An 18,047-nucleotide genomic window follows, 5' to 3' on the forward strand; every position below is an offset into this window, starting at 1 on the left:
TGGATTGGGGGGGGGGGGGAGGGGTGGTTGTCCTATGGGTGGATGGAAAGATTTTGTCTTGATATTACCATATTAATCTTTTTAAAAATGGCACAAAACCCCTTTAAAATGCATTGGTTAATTTCACATTCACTCTTTCCCTACCACTGCTCATGTGGCAACACACATAGAAGCAGTAAAGAAAGAAAGTTGACCACAAGAGGTGTGTGGTGTCTTTGCTTGGAGGTTCAAATGGGTGATATTAACGCTTAATGAAATGCCTCGTCTTTACTTCATGTGCTTCATACTTGTGCATTATTTCCTTTCTTCTGAGAGAAAAAAACCTTTTAATTTATTCTTTTCCAAAGAAGAAGAAATAAAAAATAAACACAATATCCCATTTAGAATTCAGTGTCTCATTAATTGGCAATAATCCATGATATCTTCTATAGTAATCTCCCATTCTTAAATCCTCCCTTCGACTATGCTCCCTTGGGAAAAGGGTGGCTATTTATTTTACTAGAAAGACTAGTATCCACTAATTGCAGTCATGCAAAAGTATTTAAACACATAAAAGTTCAAGGCATACATACAAACACAAATGAGGCTGGTAAAACAAGAGATTGTTACATTCACATTGAAAAGAAATAGCTTTTCTCAAAAAGATGAATATAGTGTTCCCTCGCTACTTTGCAGTTCACTTTTAGCAGACTCACTGTTTCATGGGATTTTAAAAATATATATATTAATAAAAAATAGACCCCGGAAGTGCAGCGGCCTGAGGCACAGTGGGGAAGGCCTCCCTCCCTCCCTCCCTCCGTGGCCTATTGCTGCCTGTGTGGCTCCGGAGACTCTGTGCAGGCCAGGCAGGCGCCCTTGGGATGGGCTGGGAGGCAGGTAAGGAAAATATATAAAATAATTTATAAATATTAAAATTAATATGGTGACCCTACTTCACAGATTTTCACTTATTGTGGGTGGTACTGGAACTGTAGACCCCTCTTCATGTGTATAGTATACTATAGTCCTATTTACTACAGATGAGTAGACTCCAAATCCTTGTACAGTAAGTGTTCATGTTTCTTTACTCAAAATGAGCGGACTCCAACATTCACTCACAACTGGTTTCGACTCCCAAGAGCCTTCATCAGGTGGTTGGGTTTATCAGAAAGCTCAACATGTGAGACCTGTGGTCTATTAGCAGTGCTCTTTTCTGAAAAGTGGATCAGCAAGTTCTATTTCCTAGCAAGGATACCCTGCAAGGCGTTTTATTCTGTTACAAGTAAGACACCTTGCAGAGTATGCTAGTGTTGAGCTTTTTGTGAGTGAATTATGGAATCTACTCGTTTTTAGTAAAGAAACCAGAACATTTACTGTGCAAGGATTTGGAGTCTACTCATCTGTAGCAGAGACACAAGAACTATTACTATACACATGAAGAGAGGTCTATTCAACTTTTTGAGAAAAGAACCAGTTATTTCTTTTCAATGTTCAGCAGTGGAACTCTCTGCCCCAAAGTGTGGTGGAGGCTCCTTTTATGGAGGCTTTTAAACAGAGGTTGGATGGCCATCTGTCAGGGGTGCTTTGAATGCGATTGTCCTGCTTCTTGGCAGGGCTTGGACTAGATGGTCCATGAGGTCTCTTCCAACTCTATGATTCTATGAATGTGAATGTAACAATCTTATGTTTTACCGGCCTCATTTGTGTTTGAATGTATTCATTGAACGTGTATGTGTTTAAATACTTTTGCATCACTGCAATTAGTGGATACTGGTCTTCTTAGTTCTAAGGAAACCCATTTTCTTTTTTATTTATTTTGCTATCTATTGCCTTTCATGTGGAGGATAATTTCTATTGTATCTTTTAGTTCCATCTTCCCCTCCATCTTATTCACATAACCAACCAGTTTTCCCCAATTTCGAATCCATACCTTTCTCTGACCATTATATGTAAGCCCTTCTTTTCCATATAAAATCAATCATCATATAATTTGCTACATATTGTTTCTGCATGGAGTTCTTTTGAAATAATAAATGTGATGCTAATTCAGATGAAATTTCCAGCAGCAGCAAAAAGTTCTAGGCAGCTCAAGGGCAGGGTTTTTTTTTTGGGGGGGGGGGGGTGGTTGTTTTGTTTTGCATAATACATCCTGCATTGTTTGATTATTTTTTTAATCAAGATAACAAGCCCTGCTTGGTGTTCACAAACTTTCAAATATATTTCCTTTGTGTTGTTTGCTTGTTTTTTTTTTCCATAATCTGCTGGTTTAATTTCCATCACTGCACTCAAGGTTGTGGAATGCTTGGCCCTTCCAAAGTTTTGGAATTCAGTCCATAGAAGCTCCAGCCAGCAGAGCTAATGCCAAGGCCGAGAGAGCTCTAGTCCAAACATCTGGAATACTGCAGATCCACCCTTATTCCAACTTAATAGAAAAAATATATAAACTTTCCAGTATTGTCGGCTTGCGCTTCTTTGCATTGGAGCTTTTCTCTGCTTCACACTTTTTGTTTTTAACTTCACAAAGATGTGAGTTTCTCTGGCCTATAAACATGATTTTCAAACATGTTTGTTCCATATTGATGTGGTTCATAACTTGTCATAATAAGAAGCGTTGATTCCTATTAATTCCCTTTGCAACTAGTGTTCAGAGTAGAACTAGGAAAAGTTACTCTTTGAAACACAACTAGAATCCCAGATATTAAAATTCCAAAATATAAATTTCTCTACCTCTGAGGATGCTTGCCATAGATGCAGGCGAAACGTCAGGAGAAAAATTGCCTCCAGAACATGGCCATATAGCTCGGAAAAACCTACAACAACCCAGTAAATTTCTCTGTTTTGATTCAGAGGAAGTTTGTCTTATAACCTCCAAGTTCCATTTAGACTATTGTGATTCATTTATAGCCTGGTCCTGGCACAATGGGTTAACCCTTGTGCCAGCAGGACTGCTGATTGACAAGTCAGCAGTTTGAATCTGGGGAGAGTGGGTTGAGCTCCCTCTCCAGCTCCCTATGCAGGGGACATGACAGAGGCACCTCCCACAAGGATGGTAAAACATCAAACATCCCCTGGGCAATACCTTTGCCGATGGCCATTCCTCTCACACCGGAAGCGACTTGCAGTTTCTCAAGTTGCTCCTACACGAAAAAATAGCCTTGTCCTTAGCTGTGAAGTAGTACAATAAGTGCCATACACATACATGCAATTGCATACATATGTCTCACTGCCTGCTGCCTTCTTGTCTTTGTTTTCTTACATATTTTATTTCCCACATTTCTGCTTGAGACATACAAATCAACTGTGATGATTTTCCACAAGTCCCATTGTTTGGCCCTGCCCCCAGCTTAGCACAGATGTGTCTCCCTTTTGTAAACCCATAATATTCTGAAGACTAAATTATGCTATATAACATCTTTAATATATAATACAATGCTTTTCTAACAAGTAAATCAACTTATTTCAATAGAATTTGTGAGAGCAGCACAAGCAATACACAACTTTCTCTGTCCTGGGAGTGGTCATTGGTAAAAAACACTGATTTCTTTGGTAAATAGAGAGCATTTTGTTGTTAACATTTACCATTCTGCTAGTGAATTATATGCTGAAATGCACATGGGTGAGTCCCTTTTTGGAGGGAGGTAGAGGAGGGATATTCTTGTACTCTTGCAACCCATCCAAAAACCTCCCATCCTCTGGCAGCTGTCAAGTCCATGATGGACTCGCCTACTGGTGGAGAGGGGAAAGATGAGGGGGGCAATTGAGGACACAAAGATCCAGCTGTTCTGAGCTCCTGGGAGAAAGGAAAGGGGAAGTGCATTCCATTGGAGAGTACACTTTCATTTCTTCCCAGCAGCTCAGCTGGGACCATCTGCCTCCCCATGATCTCCATTACCCCCCTTCGCCCTCTCTGCCCCACCAGTAAGAGACAGCAGTGAGAGGTTCTCCTGAGGCTTGACAGATGTTATGATGGGAAAACGCAGAAGTGTGCATTTTGGCTAATGTGCATAATTGTCCAAAGCCATCTGTAATTGTATGCCATAATGTCTTCATTTTGCTCAATCCTTCAGTGATTATTACAGATTGATACTCTGCCCAGTGTGATGTATGTCATTTTGCTAGATCATGACAGCAAAGAGTGAGGCACAAGTGCTGCTGGATGCAGAGGAAAGACCACTTGTAAACAGCTGCTTGGAAACTTTGCATTGTGTATTCAGTAGGCTTACTTTGCAAAATGGGGACATTATCAACATTAAGTCAGCATCACATCCCACTGAAATCCAAGGACGTGTGTTTAGCATCAGGATACAGGACTAATTCTAGGAACTTAGACTAAAGGTCATTGTATACCTCTATGGCAGTCAGCCCTGTGACACAAGAGAAGAATGTAAGTGTGCATATTGGCCTTCAAATTATTTCAGACTTATGGTGACCCTATTATAGAGTTTTCTGGGGTTGAGAGTGTGTGACATGTGCAAAGTCACCCAGTGGGTTTTGATAGCTCAATGGGGAATCAAACCCTTGTCTCCAGAGTTATAGTTCAATGTTCAAACCACTACATCATGCTGGCTCTATGCTTTATAGAATTATACACCATATAGAACTGCAACCTATGTTAATCTTGTTTATTTTAATTGAAAATGTGAGTTTTTGCTGACTAACAGATTCTTTCAGGATAAGCACACGTTACTTCAAGAAGAAATATTAATGTGACTGTCTTGTTCTTGCAGGTGGCCAAGGTGTTGTGGTGGTATTACTTTTCCAAAGTCATTGAATTTGCTGACACCATGTTCTTTGTGTTGCGGAAGAAAAACAGCCAAATTACTTTCCTTCATGTTTATCATCATGCCACTATGTTTAACATTTGGTGGTGTGTTATGAACTGGATACCTTGCGGACAAAGTGAGTATGTGCAGGTGTGAAGTTAATAAGATCAAAACAACATTGCTAAGGTTCTCCAAGATAGATCTGACTGCAGATTACACCACTGTGAAGTCAAACAGGAAAGGATGCTCCACATATTTAGTAAAAACATTAACGAAAACACGGGTAAAATAGGCAGGAAACCATCCAATGGTTCACTTTGATATTACTCTAACTTGATGGGTAAAAGTGTATGGAACAGCTTAGAGCTCATTGATGCAAATCTGGAGAGACATGATTCAAATCTCTCTTGCAACCTAGCATCTTTATTGTTAGCTTTGCATAGTGATAGTTGCACAGTTCCTATAATTGTTGTTGTCTTAAAGGCTGAAAGTATTTCACACTAGCTGGAGTGATAAGAGTTATAGTCTAGATCAGCGTTTCTCAATCTGGGGGTCACGATGGGGGGTATCAGAGGGGTTGCCAAAGACCATCAGAAAACACAGTATTTTCCCCAAATTCCACCAGTGTTCACATTTGGGTATATTGAATATCTATGCCAAGTTTTGTTCAATCCATCATTGTTTGAATACACAGTGCTTTCTGGATGTAGATGAACTACAACTCTCAAACTCAAGGTCAATGCCCACCAAACCCTTCCAGTATTTCCTGTTGCTCAGGAGAGTTCTGTGTACCAAGCCTGGTTCAAGTCCATTGTTGGTGGGGTTCAGAATGCTCTTTGATTGTACATGAACTATAAATCCCAGCAAATGCAACACCCAAGTAACAAAATCAACCCCCCCCCCAAAAAAAACCCCATTAGTACTCAAATTTGGACAAATGAGGTATGTGTGCCCAATTTGGTTCAGTGAATGAAAATACATCCTGCATATCAGATATTTACATTACGATTCATAACAGTAGCAAAACTACTAAAGTATCAGTGAAAATAATTGTATGATCAGGGGTCACCACAACATGAGGAACTGTATTAAGGGGTCGTGGCATTAGAAAGATTGAGAACCACTGCTCTAGATCATCTGGAGGATACAGGGTTTGGAAAAGCAGGGGTAAGTAGGAAGAAAAGCAGGGGTAAGTCCCCATCAGTCCTAGCCAACATGTAGAATAGTGAAGGATGTTGGGAGTTACAGCTCAACTACATTTGATGAGCCACAGTTTGTCCATTTATGTTACAAAGTCTCATGCTTTTGACTTTTAAGAGAAATGCTACTGCCTCTGATTTTAAATAAGATAATAGACATGAAATTGCTTGTCATATACATGTGCTATATTATGTAATTCAATCTTCACAGGTTTCTTTGGACCTACCTTGAATAGTTTTATCCATGTCCTCATGTATTCCTACTACGGACTGTCCGTCATTCCATCCATGAGGAAGTATCTTTGGTGGAAGAAGTATCTTACTCAGGCACAACTGGTATACTTACATTCGTGTTCCTTTTTACTAACCACAGTTAACACAATGAATATCTTAAGTGATTTTTTAAAAAATCCACAGAGGAGGATTCTTCACTGCAGAATCGTAGCATTTCGATGTCACTTTAACTGTTTTGACTCCATCCTAAAGTGTTTGTAGCATTCTCTGGGCCATTCCTTTGAACTAGAGCACTAGAGTGCTCTGACAGAATTCTAAGTACCTCACCAAACTATACATCCCAGGGCTCCAAAGGAAGGCACCATGGCTATTCAAGTTAAATCCTACAAGAGTAACAGGTGAAGACTTTTATTTGGCATAGGATTTCATGCACTCTTGCCCAAATTCATCATGGAAGCAGGTAGGCCCAAGAATGGATAGCTTAGGCCAAATAAATCATGTTAGGCTTTAAAGACACAGCAAGACTATTTATTGCAGTGGTTCTCAACCTGGGGTCCCCAGATGTTTTTGGCCTCCAACTCCCAGAAATCCTAACAGCTGGTGAACTGGCTAGGATTTCTGGGAGTTGTAGGCCAAAAACATCTGGGGACCCCAAGTTGAGAACCACTGATTTATTGTTTTGCTGTGTGAGACTAACAAAACAGACTACTCTTGCATCCTTCAGCATCCTAAGCAGTGAGCCAAGCTTGAGCCTTGAATGGGAAATACATTGAAATGAAAATTATTTAACATCTCTCTTCTTTCACAACTTTTCACATGTTTTATGCTTTTTTAATCTTGGGTCTTCTTCTAGAGCAGGGTTGGGCTAATGGATTCTTATGAGATGTAGTACAAAATTTAAAAAATACATTGTCCTAGGAGTGGTGTGGGCTTGGGAGAATATCCCATCTCAATACATAGTTGCACTATTACAGATTGTCACTTTAAGAAAAGAAAGTGGAAATGATAAGTGAAGAAGTAGAGTGACTCACTGCTTGTTTGAGAATGTTATGCTAATTTAAGTAACATAGCACCTGCTTTGCTTACCGGCTAAATCCCTGGCATTTCCAGGCAGATTGGCAAAATATCCCTAACTGAAATCAAAGATTGCTGCCACAAATTAGTGTCTATATTATTGGGGTAGATGAAACTATCCAAAATCTATATATATACAATTGCTTTCCAAACAACTGCTATGAGGCAGTATGTGGAGATTTGATCTGCTATTCCAACATACTAAACACCTGTCAGGGAGATGGGGGTGGCTGTGGCTCCTTTCCATGTGCCATTTTGCATAAAGTAAAATGATGAACAATTTTATTATGTATGTATCCATCTGTTTGATTGATTTATATGGTGCATTTCTTCCAAGGATGAGGTTCAAGGAGTCTTCACAATTTCCAGTTTCCAAACAAGTATGCAGATATTATACTGCCATTAGATAATAAATAAACATCAGGCTCTGGAGTATCTTTTTCATTCCAGTATGGCCATCAGAAGGTCAACAGTTATGACTACTCCACAGTGAAGCAATGGGTTTTTGTAAGTTTTTTGGGCTGTATGGCCATGTTCTAGGACAGCGTTTCTCAACCTGGTGGTCGGGACCCCTGGGAGGAGGGGTGTCATGAGAGTGTTTCAGAGGGGTCACCAAAGACCATCAGAAAACACAGTATTTTCTGTTGGTCATGGGGGTTCTGTGTGGGAACTTTGGCCCAATTCTGTCATTGGTGGGGTTCAGAATGTTCTTTGATTGTAGGTGAACGATAAATCCCAGCAACTACAACTCCCAAATGTCAAGGTCTATTTTCCCCAAATTCCACCCATGTTCATATTTGGGCATATTAAGGATTCGTGCCAAGTTTGGTCCAGATCCAACATCTAAAGTGCTCTCTGAATGTAGGTGAACTACAACTCCAAAACTCAAGATCAATGCCCACCAAAATCTTTCAGTATTTTCTGTTGGTCAGGGGAGTTCTGCATGCCAAGTTTGGTTCAATTCCATCATTGGTGGAGTTCAGAGTGCTCTCTGATTGTAGGTGAACTATAAATCCAAGGAACTACAACTCCCAAATGATAAAATTACCCCCCCCCCCAATCCCACCAGTATTCAAATTTGAGCGTATCGGGTATTTGTGCCCAATTTGGTCCAGTGAATGAAAATACATCCTGCATATCAGATATGTATATTACGATGCATAACAGTAGCAAAATTACAGTTGTAAAGTACAACGAAAATAATTGTATGATTGTGGGGTCACCACAACATGAGGAATTGTATTAAGGGGCTGTGGCATTAGGAAGGTTGAGAAACATTGTTCTAGAAGCATTCTCTCGTGACATTTCACCTGCATCTATGGCAGGCATCCTCAGAGGTTGTGAAGTAAAGCAGTGATCTGAGGATTCCTGCCATAGATGCAGGTGAAATGTCAAGAGAGAATGCTTCTAGAACATGGCCATACAGCCCAAAAAACCTATAACAACCCAGTGATTCCAGCCATGAAAGCCTTCGACAATACAGTGAAGTAATGGTACGGAGTTGTGACTTTTACTTCTAAAACATTCAATATATGTCTCGAGGGCCTTTGGTTTTTCTACATGTTTTGGACTATAGTTTTCACATTATGTGTCATGGTGACTGAGGCACATTATGGGTAAGAAGGTTAATATTAATTCTGGGCAAGACTTAATCTCTGAAATGGTGTTTCTTTCTTCCACAGATTCAGTTTGTGCTCACTATTACCCACACACTTAGTGCAGCTGTGAAACCATGTGGCTTTCCATTTGGTTGCCTCATGTTCCAGTCCTCATACATGACCACACTGGTCATTCTATTTGTTAACTTTTATGTTAAGGTAAGTTGAGCAAGAACGATCATATGTATTGTTACTGTTGTCATAAATACGTTTTATGCTGCCCTTTAACACCACTGCTAGTGAATGGTTCGTTTTGAAACACACTATTCCATCTTTTAAGGGGCCGCAGTGGCACAGAGGGTTAAACCACTAAGCTGCAGAACTTGCTAACTGGAAGGTTGGCAGTTCAAATCTGCAGGACAGGGTGAGCTCCCATTGATAACCCCAGCTTCTGCCACCCTAGCAGTTCGAAAACATGTAAAAGTGAGTAGATCAATAGGTACCGCTTCAATGGGAAAGTAATGGCATTCCATGCAGTCAGGACAGCCACATGACCTAGAAGGCATCTACAGACAATGCCAACTCTTCAGCTTAGAAATACAGATGAGCACCACCCCTGGACAAAACTAGACTTAATGTCGAGGGGAAACCTTTACCTTTAGTAATTCCCTCTTTTAATGGAACCATGTTGATTTTCTGCATATTTCTCCTGTGACGATATAAGGAATACCAAATACCTTGCTTCTTACATTGACAGTAAGGTGTACTGATGTAGAATTAAGGATTTATAGTTGTGCCATCAGTAGCTATGAGTGCTTCCCTTCAGTGAGATCATGTTTCCTATGGTGTGTCCAATTTTGCAATGTCAAGAGTCTTTGTTAGAAGCTTCTCAGAAATGCTCAGAAAGCAACTACAGTAACAAAATCAAATTTCATGGCAGTAGTAGTTTACAGAATGGCAAAAAAATTAGAAAATCAGATAAAATAAGATACCTCCGTATGCTTTTCAGTCACTAGATTTTACCCAACATGTATGAAATATATATATACACACACACACACTTCAGCACCTATAGTCCAATACTAATTGTTTGTACTACTAATGGCAAGTGATTAATGTTACCAGATGGGAATATATGGTCATCCACATCAAAAGCGGCCATTTAAGCCACATCTGGCTGAGCATCCCATTGCAGATAGATCCATCAGGCACTTAAGCCAAACCTGGCTGTGCATTCCTTTGCAGATGAATTGCAGCTCTGGGGCCCCTTCCACACAGCTGAATAAAATCCCACATTTTCTGCTTTGAACTGGGTTATGTGCCAGTGTGGACTCAGATAACCCCGTTCAAAGCAGATATTGTGGATTTTCTGCCATGATATTCTGGGATATAGGGCTGTGTGGAAGGGCCCTGGGAAAACCTTTTGTGCTGGAACAAGGCTAATACATTTAATCTAGCATGAGATTTATCTGTGCTTTAGCTCTTGGAGCGCAGACAGAGCTGCAATGTTCCTACTACTTTTGTTTCAACCAGAAATTCTTAGAAAGACTTTTCCACAACAGTTTTCTGCACAATCACTTAATACATTTGAAGGGGCCAGTTTGGGAAAGGCTATTATGGGATAAAGGCATTCCAGAGCTGGTTTTGCATAACAGGACTGACATCAATGCTGCTCTTACCACAGCACGGCTTGTTCTACCCTTGGGAAGAACGGCCTCTCTCCCTAGATAACAAACAATACAGTTTGCATTTTAGGAGAACACAGTATCCTTATAATAGAAGCAGCTCAGCCTTTGACTAAAGATAACGGGGAACATGTAAGACAGGTTACTATAACAAAGTTCAGTTGTGATGTAATGGCTTACAGTTTCTCCTCTTGCAAATTGAACACTGAACTATGTTCGCAATGTTGTGCCCACTATCCTTGTTGTGATTGTGTGTCTTCAAATCATTTCTGACTTTGGACAACTCCAGGCAAATCTGTCATGATTTTGGAGAGCAAAATTTGTTCAGAGTGGGTTTGCCTTTAGCTTCCTCGAAGGCTGAAAGAGTGCAAGTTGCCCAAGGTTACATAGTGCATGTCCATGGCCAAGCAGAGATTTGGACCCTGACCTCTAGAACAGTCCAATGCTCAAACCACTGCAGCATCCTGGCCGTACAACATCTATTATGATACAGTATAAAATTAGCATTCCTAAGACATAAAATTAAACATAAAATGTCACATGTATTTTCAAATTAGGGAGTTCTAAACATGCATGGAAATCATTTTTATTCACCTTTTGGAAAAAAAAGGCTGGCAGAGTAGCCTGTAGTAAATATAAAAGTTTCCCCTTGTCATTAAGTCTAGTCGTGTCCGACTCTGGGGGTTGGTGCTTATCTCCATTTCTAAGCCGAAGAGCCGGCGTTTTCAGTAGACACCTCCAAGGTCATGCAGCCAGCATGACTACATGGAGCGTCGTTACCTTCCTGCCGGAGCAATATCTATTGATCTACTCACATTTACATGTTTTTGAACTGCTAGGTTGGCAGAAGCTGGGGCTAACATTGGGAGCTCACCCCACTCCCTGGATTTGAACCGCCAACCTTTCAGTCAGCAAGTTCAGCAGTTCAGTGGTTTAACCTGACGCACCACCGGGGTAGCCTGTAAATATTACCAAAAAGACCGCCCCTGCCTTCATGCCTAATAACCTAGAAACATGACACATGAGGAAAAGGGGAGGAAGAGGGAAGAGGGGAAAAAATTAAGATTCAGACCCTGTCTCTTAAAGCTGCAATTCTCATTATAATATGTATATTTGATTTTTCTCCATAGGGCTACTTTATCAGTAGAATGCCCGCTTCTATAGATATATAATGTTTATAATGCTTACATTCCTTAACTGTTAATTGACTATCAACTGATAAGCAGAACTTTAAGTACACTTGTGAGAATGAATGGTAGATTTACTATCTTAAAACAAATAAACATCTGACCCTGGCCATTAAAACAACTCTTCAAATAATCCATTAACTGTGAGTGATAAGGCTTTAACTCAACATTTCTTTGTTTATAAAAAATCTTCCATGCCACTTCAAGTATTTAGTTGATGTAGATTATTCAAAATACATTCTTTGTGTCATTCATTAATATAGCCATCTTTTTTTCTTTTAACTTACTCAGATATCTAAAATTTTATGGTATCCCATTTGGGGTCCAGACCTAGTTATGATTAGACCACGTGAAACTAGTGGGACAAACTGTATATCTACGGTGTAGAATAGATGCAGTTTTATACAACAGTACCAGCCAAGGTTCAATACTATGGAATCGTATGAGTTGTAATTCGGTAATGCAGCAGCCAGGCCCGTAGCCAGGATTTCGTTTCGGGGGGGGGGGGGGGGGAGCTGAATTTTTTTTCAGGGGGGGTTTCGGGGGGGGCTGAGTCTGAGTGAAAGAGGGTCTGGCCTAGCAAACCTTTTGTATCATTACCCCAATACCCCCATGCATATGGGATATATTGAGTATGGTGATCAGATCATGATATGAATAAACATAACAGTTTAAATAATGCACCAATAAGGCCTTTTCGCGAACCACCATGAAAATTTCAGGGGGGGGGGGGGCTGAAGCCCCCCAAGCCCCCCCCCCCCCCGGCTACATGCCTGGCAGCAGCCCTATTTAGCAAATAAGGCTAAAGATCTTCTATAACACTGGTTCTCAACCTGTTTTGGCCTTCAACTCCCAGAAATCCCAACAGCTGGTAAACTGTCTGGGATTTCTGGGAGTTGTAGGCCAAAACACCAGGGGACCCACAGGTTGAGAACCACTGTTCTACAACTACAGCTCCCATTCTTCCATAGCATTGAGACAATGTAGATCAGTGGTTCCCAACCATTTTTTGAGCAGGGACCGCTTGACCAGGAACTACTTTGACCAGGGACCACTCTCCAACATTAGAACCAAAAGGGTTACGCATCAGTTTTTGCTCAACTTTAGATTCAGTTTGGTTATTTGGGGTGCTGATTCAGAAAATTGCATTGGATAGACCACATCAGCTTTAGTTTCCAATACAGAACATAAGCCATCCAGTAGTCGCCATCTGCTCTCCCACAGAAAACCATATTTAATACGTCTTGGCACTATAAGAGGTTTTTGTGAGACCAGTCGCTCTCGTTGCAATGGTATAGTAATGGTGAGGCTGCAGACAATAGTTTAGTTCTTGCGAACCACTGATGGTCCACAGACCACAAGTTGGGAACCACTGGTGTAGATCCTCCGTTAGTCATAATTAAATTGTCCCACTGACTTTGGTTGTCTAATTGAGGCATGGGGAAAGGAAAGATCTCAATATGTTGCTGGACTGGTAATCCTAACAGCTTTAGATAGCACAACCAATTATCATGAATGCTGAAAATGGAAGTCCAACAAGATTTAAAGAGAAGAATATTTTGTCTCATAACAACATTGGGAATAAGCTAAAGGTGACTGTATCTGAAACAACACTTCAGTTTGAAACAGCTGCATGTGCAGTTTCTCAAGGAAACTTCCCTAATTGTGTAGAAATGCTTAGCTAAGCCAGCTTTGCTCTTAAAAGCTGTGTCACATTTATTGCCCTATCTCGTTCCTTCTCTTTTATATAAAAAAATGCAGGATGAGAAGGGGCTACTTGCATCCCCTTCCAAATACTTGCTGCTTCTCCACTATAAATTATTCCAGAAAGCTTCTCTTTTGCTGTGTGGAATTCCAATCATGACATTGGGAGGATGCCTAAGTGTTCAGGTATCTGTCGTAGCTCCAGATCTATACTAATGGAGCTGTGGTGGCCCAATGGGTTAAACCCTTGTGTTGGCTGGCCTGCTGACCTGAAGGTCAGGTTGCTGACCTGAGGACTGCTGGTTCGAATCCGCAAGATGGAGTGAGCTCCCGTCTGTCAGCTCTAGCTTGCAACATGAGAGAAGCCTCCCAGCAGGATATTAACACATCCCGCTGTCCTCTAGGCAACATCTCTATAGACAGCCAATTCTCTCACACTCAAAGTAACTTGCAGTATGTTCTCAAGTCTCTTCTGACATGATAAGAAAAAAATCTATACTGAAAACAAAAATCACTTCCAGCATCTAATTTTGCACAGAATGTGGAACTCCCAAAGAATGCGTATGTAGCACATTATAAGGAAATAGTTAGGCTATATGTGATATTGCTCTGTGCAAACTTTGGGTGCAAGTAAGATATTCAAATTGTACTTAAGGTTCATCCATCTTTTATTTTCTATCCTTCTCCCTCCATAGACATATCGGAAAAGACCTTCAAGAACCGACACGAAAGAGGTCCCTCTGGTGACGGAAGTCAAGAATGGATTCCATAAAGACTACCTGATGGCAGCTAATGGCGCCCTGAACTATAAAAAAGCACAATAAGTAGAATTGAATAATTACATTGTAGTGTACAAAATCCCTCCTGCTCCTCCCCCTTTTTTTCTAAAAAAGAGAAAAAACAGAAAAAGACTGAGTTGACCAGACCATCATACACAGTCTTAGTACAAGCTTAGACTCAGTTGGATTATGCTGACCTGTCCTTCTATTCCCTGTTTAACTCCTTGCTGATTACTTCATAACAATGCAGTTATTTTTAATATTTTGATAAATACCACTATTAATACGATGAGGGCTGTTATCATTTCATTCACCCAAAACAAAGCCACTGTTCTGTTCTCCTTGACATAGTCAGGATGCTTCAAAGTTATCCCTCGGGCAGAAGAAATGCACCTCCTCTTTGCTTTGCTGGTTCCCTGCTTTTGCCTTCAAACGTTTGTCACTGGCATAATGCTTATGCAACTCTGAGCAGCTGCAAATGGAGACCCCGCTCCCCAAAATGGTGAAGCCATTGGCCACTCTTATCGCTTGAAATAAGAAGGCAGGGGCGTGCTTTGAATACTACTATGAAAAGTAGCAGCAAACTGCAGGTTGCACCACAAAATTATTTGTTGTTCAGATATGCAACATCATCTCTGAATTTTATTATATATGCAAGGTGACACAAACTTCTTTTTAGTCTCCTTCCAATTCCGGTTTTATAGGTTGTGGGCAAAAGAAGTCACTGGTGTCCTTTAGAGCTTCATCACATTAGATAATGAATCCACTTTAAATTCGATTGCTGCCTCCTGCAGAATTCTGGGGTTTGTAGTTTAGAGAGGAGCCTTTTACAGTCTCACTAAACCACAAACCCCAGAATTCTGCGGGCAGCAGAAACCGGATTTTAAATAGATTTATTCTCTGGTGTGATGAGAAAATTTTCTCACCAATTCTAGCAAAACAGAGGAAGTTTAAAATGTAAGGTGCAATATGAGTTAAGAAGTTTCTGCTGTGGCATCTGAGTTGAAATGGCACCATCTAAACCAGGGCGAAGATTGTGAGGCTTTCCAACAGCCCTAGCCAGCACAGCAGTGAGGAAGGTTGGGACATTCAGTATCGGAAGGCCTCACATGCTATCCAGTAAAATAAACTAAAAATCCATTTGGTGCCACAGCTCAACAAGGCCTGGCTGCTTGGAGAAAGCCCACCCATTTTAAACTTTGATTCCCACCCATTTGAAGTCTAAATGGGTATATCAGCTGCAAATGATTTCTCAATATATGTGTCAAGCCATACATTCCAGAATTGGAACACTATCTTGATGGCGTGAGACAGTCCTTCACAAAAGCTCTCTTATATACAATATTTTACTTATTCAGTTACCTAGACAATTCCCTGGCTCAAAACCTGGTGGTCTACATGAGGTCCTCAGTCTGCATTTTGCATTTGTGCAGCTTTAGAACAGATGTTCATGTTATGTTAGAAAATACTATAAGAGCATATGACAGGTGCCAATGTAAAAATAAGCATTATTATGGTTCAAGAGATCACACAATTGACAAGACCTAGAAATACCATCCCATGCAAAGGGGAATCCTTCCAATTTCAGTGGGACTTACTTTCTAGTATGGCTATCTAGATTGGTAGTTTGAACATGAAAAGGCTTAACAACACAATTTGAATGCATTCTTTTAGGAATAGCTCCTATTCCCCAGCAAAACAAAACCCATGTGGGAAAGGTTTGCCTATTACAATTTATTGGAGGAGGGCTTCCATGTGACCCATGTATAGTTTGCCACAATACATAAGCTACTTGAGATATGACCTCTGACTTTAGTGAATGCTTTGTCCTCTGCACAGTTTTAGTCTACAGCTCTCATAACCACCTAGGAGTTTGGGATAATAAAACTATAGTCTCCAAATATAGAAAGGGAGTCAGGTTGCTTTCCCTTTTAGTAAAAACAATGACGAAAGGTTCAATAATGGTGGATTAATTCAACACATAAGCATTTTCCTTCATGGATGAAATGCTAGGGATCTTTTAAAGCCCAGGGCCAGTAGTTACATGCGTTTTGCAAGAAAGGGTTTTGCAGCAACTCTAAATTCAATCAAATTTTATCCAAAATATCTGAATATGAGAATCAGCATTTCAGTATAAGATGTTTTACCCAGTCATAATATAAAATGTAGGCATGTAAATCATTTGACTAATTAGTCTTGATTTACAAAAGTAAATAATCGCTGTAGCTTTCTCCAAAGTGTTCTCTATGTATTCAATTGCCCAAAGTGTTGGATAGGAATTATTGAACAGAGAAAAACATATGGATTTTTTCGCATGAAAAAGCCATTTTACATTCTGGGAACCATGTTTTCTGCCCAGAAAAAAGTGCAAAATATTCCATGATTTCCTCTGCACATTAATACTATCTAATATTTTGGAATATTTTAATACTGGGAGAAAATTGTACAATCATTATTTTTTCTCAAAGGGATATCTGTGACTATTAGGAAACCAGTTTTTCACCCTGTAAATGAATTTCAGTCTGTCAACACTCTTTCTCAATAGCATGCACCAACCTAACAGATCCTATTTGTAACTATCTGCAAGGACAGGTTGAGTATCCCTTATCCAAAATGCTTGGGACCAGAAGACATTCTGATTTGTTTTCTTTTAGTATTTGGAATATCAATATGTGCTTGGATATACATATATAATGAGATATTTTGGAGAACCAAAGTCTAAATATGAAACTCATTTCTGTTTCGTATGCATTAGATGCACAAACCTGAAGGTAATTTTATATATACTTTAAAAATGATTTTGCACATGACAAAGTTAGTGTACGCTGATCCATTAGACAGTAAATGTGCCACTATCACAGCCACCTATGTGGAAAAGTATGGAGTATTTTGGATTTTGGCATTCAAGATAAGGGATGCTTAACCCGTAACACTAAAACTGTAGTTGTTCAATGCCTCTAGCGGAGCTCTTTTCCAAAAAGCTCATCCATCCCACTTGATTTTGGAAACATGAAAATGGTTGATGTATTCTTTAATGGAACTGAATATAAGAATGGGAGGAGCCCATCAGGAAGGACATTTGTGTACGAGTCCCGTCAAGTTGTTTCCAACTTACGATGACTCTAAGAAGAAATCCCCACAGTTTTCTTTGGCTAGATTTCTTTGAAAGGGGTTGTTATTGCCATTCTGAGACTGAGAGAGTACAACTTGCTCAGTGTGACCCAATAGTTTTTCATGGCTAAACAGGAATTCAAACCCTGGTTTCCAGAGCCATAGTCCACCACTCTATGCACTATACCACACTAACTCATGAAGACATTTTCCAGCCATTCAAAAAGGAGGATGTTTTGGAAATGCCACAGGCCAGGTCAGATTTGAGAAACTGAGCCAGCAAATATTAAGTGTCCATCTCTTCTTTTGTAGAAGTTTTTTTTATGTGTTGGAGGGAGAACGCTGCCTTACTCAATCTTTCAAAGGGCTGAAAAAACGCAATGCTAAGATTCACAACTGCTTGTTAAATGATAATCAGATATGCTCTGAATATACAAACATAATAAAATGCTGCTGTTTTGAACCACCACTGGGATGATGACTTTTTGAAAAAAAATTGTGAAAATTTACTCTTGGAAAATAAATATACATTTTACAGTCATCTTTTTTTAAAGTTCTCTTGTTTCTGCCATGTTTTACTAAAATAGCTTGGAAGGATTTCGGTTTTTCTCAAGGAATTTCAATTCAGTTTTTAGTCTGATGGAAACAGGCAGTTTTGTTCCTGTTTTACTGCAATCAAATATTTTGGGAATGACTCTCCTGTGTTAAAAAGTGCAAGAAAACTACTGGCTATA

At 40.0% G+C, this 18,047-nt stretch overlaps 1 protein-coding gene across 1 annotated transcript in view; it reads left to right on the forward strand.

The window, feature by feature from the left end:
* The window catches only part of ELOVL2 (ELOVL fatty acid elongase 2), an 89,551-nt gene extending 71,697 nt beyond the window's left edge, over positions 1 to 17,854 (forward strand). The window contains exons 5-8 of the mRNA XM_060774809.2: positions 4,707 to 4,878; positions 6,153 to 6,277; positions 8,932 to 9,066; positions 14,119 to 17,854. Coding sequence (XP_060630792.1) covers positions 4,707 to 4,878; positions 6,153 to 6,277; positions 8,932 to 9,066; positions 14,119 to 14,247 — 561 coding nt within the window. The 3' untranslated portion in view covers positions 14,248 to 17,854. The remainder of the gene's footprint in view (positions 1 to 4,706; positions 4,879 to 6,152; positions 6,278 to 8,931; positions 9,067 to 14,118) is intronic.
* Positions 17,855 to 18,047: the final 193 nt, after the last annotated feature.

Source organism: Anolis sagrei, chromosome 4, assembly GCF_037176765.1.
Source record: "Anolis sagrei isolate rAnoSag1 chromosome 4, rAnoSag1.mat, whole genome shotgun sequence".
Lineage (NCBI taxonomy): Eukaryota > Metazoa > Chordata > Lepidosauria > Squamata > Dactyloidae > Anolis > Anolis sagrei.